Here is a 5126-nt window from a genome sequence, read left to right on the forward strand (position 1 = left end):
TTGTTTTTTGAGATGGAGTCTTGCTCTGTTGCCCAGGCTGGAGTGCAGTGGCATGATCTCGGTTCACTGCAAGCTCCGCCTCCCGGGTTTACGCCATTCTCCTGCCTCAGCCTCCCGAGTAGCTGGGACTACAGGCGCCCGCCCCCTCGCCTGGCTAGTTTTTTTTGTATTTTTAGTAGAGACGGGGTTTCACTCACAGGATGGTCTCGATCTCCTGACCTCGTGATCCGCCCGTCTCAGCCTCCCAAAGTGCTGGGATTACAGGCTTGAGCCACCGCGCCCGGCCTCCTTTTGTTTCTTAAAAAAAAAAAAAAAAAAAAAAAAAAATTCTCCAGTATTGTAGAACACATATAACATAAAATTTACCATTTCAGCCATTGTTGTGCAACTGATCTCTGGAACTCTTCACCTCATGAAAGCTGAACATCTACAGCCATGAAACTCTTCATTCCTCCCTCCCCCAGTGCCTGGCAACGGCCATCCTCCTTACTGTCGTTGTGAATGTGGTTGTTCTAGGTGGGAGCCATACTGATTCTTTTTTGAAAAACGTATTTCTTTTTGAGATGCAGTCTTGCTCTGTCACCCAGGCTGGGTGCAGTGGTGCGATCTCCGCTCACTGCAACCTCTGCCTTCCGGGTTCAAGTAATTCCCATGCCTCAGCCTCCCGAGTAGCTGGGATTACAGTTGCCTGCTACCATGCCCGGCTAATTTTTTGTATTTTTAGTAGAGACGGGATTTTACCATGTTGGTGACACTGGTCTGGAACTCCTGATCTCAGGCAATCTGCCTGCCTTGGCCTCTCAAAGTGCTAGAATTGCAGGCATGAGCCACCAGGCCCAGCCCAATTCTTAAAAGGCTGTCTCTGTTTTTCTGTTAAGCCATGGGTGCTCCGTGTCAATGGATGCCAGGGTCATAGAAATTCAGAGGAGAACAAACTCTTCAGGGATGAGGTAGTCAGGGAAGGCTGCCTAGAGGAGAAGGAGGAGGAGGAGAGGGAAGGGGAAAGGAGGAGAAGGGGAGGAGGGAGGGGGAAGGGAGGAGGAGGGGGAAGGGAAAGGAAGGAGGAGGGGAGGAGGGAAGGGGAAGGGAGGAGGAGGGAGAAGGGGAGAACGAGGAGGGGAGGAGGGGAAGGAGGGAGTGGCAATTTCCTCCCCTTGTCCTTCACTCCTTGATCCAGAAGGTGGGGAGGCAGAGTGGTGAGGTGACTCAGGGATGCTTGACCCTGTGGCCTGCCCTTTGATTTATGAAAGCCACCTTGGCAGTACCAACCTTTGCCCCCAAGTGATCTCTTGTAAGACAGGTGGAGGCACTGGGCCACCTCAGAGGGCCGTGTCTTGCTGAGGGGCTGGAGCAGTCCTGTGCCTGCAGCCTCCAGAGCCATGGGAACAGGGCTGCGAAGCCAGTCCTTGCGAGGGCCCCGACCCTCCTATGGAAAGCTGCAGGAACCCTGGGGGAGGCCCCAGGAGGGCCAACTCCACAGGGCGCTAAGCCTCAGACAGGGGCGAGAGAAGTCCAGGTCCCAGGGCCTCGACAGAGGCACAGAAGGACCAGATGCCACTGCCCAGGAGTGGGTGCCAGGGAGCCTGGGGGACACAGAGCAGCTGATCCAAGCCCAGCGAGGAGGCAGCCGGCGGTGGCTGAGGCAGTCCCAACAGGTATGGCTGTCGGCTGAAGGATGGAGGGTACCACAGCAGGTGGGTGGGGACTCCAGAGCATGAAAAGTGCAGAGGCAGAGCCATCCCAGGCTGTGTACCAAGATGACAGCCAAGCTGCCTGGAGATGAGGGTGCAGGGAGAGATACCCCAGAGCCATATTTCAGAGGGCCCTGTAGGCATTTGGGATTTATCCCATAGGCACTGGGGAACCACTGAAGGTTTTAGAGGAGGAGGGCGATGTGGTGAGTGCTGTTTTTAGCTGATTAATCTGATAGTATGTTGGACAGGGGAATGGAGCAGGAAGCAAGGAGATCGGCCAGTGCAACTTCCCAGGAAGTACACTGTGTGACCCTCTCACCCCAGGGAAAAAGGGGAGATCCGGACCCCTTTGTGGGGAGCTGCGGGCTCCTGGCCCCTGCCTCCTTCCTCTAAGAGACGGGGTCTCCAGTGAGCAGTGCTTCTCTCCCTCGGGTCTACCCCCACCTCGTGGCTGAGGGTGGAACAACATCTAAGCCCACCACAGTCCATGGGACCTCCCCCACCTCTGTCTTCCAGCAGGTAAGAAGAAGGTGGGAGAGATTTGTCGCCATCTTCCCCAGTGTGACTCTGCATCAGCTGGCCTCCCCGTAGCCCACACTGGACACTATCAGCTAAAGGTGCCGGAAGCCATGGTGGCCCCTGCTGTGCCTGGACCAGCCTGCCATGCCTGCTGACCTACCTCTTCACGGCTCTCTGGACTATGGCTGGGCGGCCCAAGGAGGCTTCTGCCACCAGCTCACTGGAGTCGCCACGTGGCTGCCCCTCTTAGCTGAGGCCCTCCCACCCCAACACTAGCTCTCTTCGAATACCCAAGCAGGGTCAAAAAGAAGGAGGCTCAGCTGTCTGCCCTCTGGGCTTGGGTAGGGCCCTTGGACTATGATTCTGTGAAGGTTTAGAAGAAGCCTGCCCAGAATGCGGGCTGTGGACGCTCCTGCCCCACACGAACAGCTGTCAACTTCCAGGACGGAGCCTGGTGAAGCCAGACCCATGGCTGAGAGGCTCACAGATGTTGCCTGGTCACTGGGCCATGACCCAACTGCCCTTCTCATCAGTTGCTGATGGTGGGCCAGGGCCAGGTCTCCCTCCCAGATGGTGAGCCCCCTGGGGCAAGGACCACAGCTGGGTGGCCCTCCGGGCTGAGCACCCCATCCTGAAAACCTTTGAACCTCACGGTGTCCTGATGAAGGAAGCAGAGGAAGACTTCCTCCCTGTGTGACACAGGGGCACACTGAGGCCCAGAGTGGGGAAGGGATTTCTTGTTTCCGGCACCTCCGGCCCCACCCCACCCCACCCCATCCAGTGTCCAGCACTGGAGTCGAACACAGTAATAAAGATGCTGAGAAAAAGTCGACAATTTGCCTGGTGACTAACTCGCTGGCTCAGACCCCCCACCCCTGCTGACCCCTGTGAGGCAGGCTAAGCCCAGAGCATCCCAGAATGGTTGCAGGGGATGCACCAGGGCCCAGGGCGGGGCAGATTCCCCAGCAGGCTGGGCCTTTCCTGCCACTTCTCTGGACATTTCTCCCTAGAGGGATTGCGCCCACCCTGCGCTGACCTCAAGGCCAGCTTCAGAGGATCTGGCTCTCAGTGTCCTGCCTCTATGCCCACCCCACTAAGGTGGGGTTCCTTCTGAGGCTCAGAAAGGCAAGGGCCACACAGAAGGAGAGGGTCTGACCCCAAAAAGCCTGAGCTCTTCGAGAGACACCGGCACTTTTTGCAGGGCCCCTGGGGGTCTCCAGGCTCAAGCAGGCCCAAGGTCAAAGGTGAGGGAGCAGCTAAGCATTCTGGTCCAGGATCTGTTCCGGGGGGCGTTGTCCAGCAGACAGAGGGGAGGCTTAGTTTCCCCAGAGACCAGGCCCCATCAGGGCCATTCAGAAACAAGGGGGACACTGGGAAAATTTTGTTCCAGGAAGCCTAGGGTGCCTAGCTGGGAAGCTAGACGGTAGGAGCCCACCAGAAGCCTCGAGCCCTGCTGGTCTTACACTTCAGATGCCCTTCTCAGCCTCTTCTGCAATAGTCTCTGAGGTGCCTCTGGGAAACCCCAGGACTCCAAGAGACAGAATGGAAATTCACAGCTCTGACCCACCTCTCAATGTCTGGAGGAGGAAAATGGGGCCCAGAATGGGGCAGGACTTCTCATCCTCCAGGACGCTGCCCTCCAAGTTCGTCCCAGCCTCTTTATCCTCAGAGAATCTCTAGCCCAACTCCCTGCAGCAGTTCTACTTGTCACACTCTGACCAGTTTGTCTAGTTACGTGCTTTTTTCTTTTCTTTCTTTCTTCTTTTTTTTTTTTTTTTTTTTTTTTTTTGTCTAGTTATGTGCTTTTTTTTTGAGATGGAGTCTTGCTCTGTCACCCAGGTTGGAGTGCAGTGGTGTGATCTCGACCCACTGCAACCTCTGCCTCCCGGGTTCAAGAGATTCTTCTGCCTCAGTCTGGATTCTCCTGCCTCAGTCTGAGTAGCTGGGATTACAGGCCCCACTCCTGCCTAATTTTTGTATTTTTAGTAGAAACGGGGTTTCACTATGTTGGCCAAGCTGGTCTCAAACTCCTGACCTCAAGCAATTCACCCTCCTTGGCCTCACAAAGGACTGGGATTACAGACGTGACCCACAACGCCTGGCTTTGTTCTTCCATTACACTGAAAGTTCCACGGAAACCTGGTCTGTTCACTATCAGGACCCCAGTGCCTAGTTCTGGGCCTGGCACATAGTAGGTGTTTAATGAATTATCATTCAGTGAATGAGGGACTGGCCCAAGGTCACCCAGTGAGTTGATGGCTGAGCTGAGCCTGCAGCTCATGGATTTGGAGGGTTCCTGCTCAGACAGAGGAATTCTAGCCTTGTCAGCAGCCCCATCAACAGGGACTACATCTCTGGGGTCCTTGGCTAAGGCCTCCCCCAAACATTCACACACTCTGGTAGGTTGCTTCCAAAGATGTCCATAACCATCTCTCCCATCACATCTCTCCATGCATTGTCTTGTCACACCTCTCATCTAGAGTGGAGTCTATGGGGGGCCAAGGTAGGAGGATCTCTGGAGCCTAGGAGTTCAGGGATGCAGTGAGCTGTGATTGTGCCACTGTACTACAGTCTGGATTAGAGAGCAAGATCCCATTTCTTTAGAGAAAAAAAAAAAGTGGAGTATATTTTCCCTTTCCTTGACTCTAGATGGGCCATGTGACCTGCTTTGGCCAATAGAATGCATTGGAAATAATGTTCTGGGACTTCCCCACCTAGGCCTTGCAGCTTCTGTTTCTGCTGTCCTCTGTTTCTACCTCTAGAAGCCAGATGCCATGTAAAGAACTCTGGGCCATCCTGATAGAACGGCCATGTGGAGGTCAGGGGCCACATGGAAGAGAACCAAGGCATGCCAGCCAACAGCCAGAACCAACTGCCTGTCATGTAAGTGAGCCACCAGCCCGGCTCCTAGCT

General features: G+C 55.1%; 1 protein-coding gene across 2 annotated transcripts; it reads left to right on the top strand.

Moving 5' to 3' along the window:
- The first annotated feature begins 1249 nt into the window (after positions 1 to 1249).
- On the top strand, positions 1250 to 3040 carry CUNH11orf86 (chromosome unknown C11orf86 homolog). Of its 2 annotated transcripts, none has more exons than XM_017857163.1 (2): positions 1250 to 1655; positions 2214 to 3040. In XM_017857163.1, exons 1-2 carry the CDS (start codon positions 1380 to 1382, stop codon positions 2283 to 2285), a joined length of 348 nt encoding a protein of 115 aa, XP_017712652.1. In that variant the 5' UTR covers positions 1250 to 1379; the 3' UTR covers positions 2286 to 3040. The 2 variants fall into 2 exon arrangements, 1 of the variants encoding a protein (XP_017712652.1); XR_001882417.1 differs by having other exon boundaries at positions 1253 to 1655; positions 2211 to 3040.
- Positions 3041 to 5126: the final 2086 nt, after the last annotated feature.

The sequence above is a fragment of the Rhinopithecus bieti genome, unplaced genomic scaffold (genome assembly GCF_001698545.2).
Source record: "Rhinopithecus bieti isolate Rb0 unplaced genomic scaffold, ASM169854v2 scaffold_44159, whole genome shotgun sequence".
In the NCBI taxonomy this organism is placed as follows: domain Eukaryota; kingdom Metazoa; phylum Chordata; class Mammalia; order Primates; family Cercopithecidae; genus Rhinopithecus; species Rhinopithecus bieti.

Bases quoted from the DNA above. Each gene is read 5' to 3' on its own strand.
- CUNH11orf86 (XM_017857163.1), top strand. From the start codon at position 1,380: ATGGGAACAGGGCTGCGAAGCCAGTCCTTGCGAGGGCCCCGACCCTCC. The intron at 1,656-2,213 runs GTATGGCTGTCG...GTCTTCCAGCAG, and splicing joins GGCTGAGGCAGTCCCAACAG to GTAAGAAGAAGGTGGGAGAG.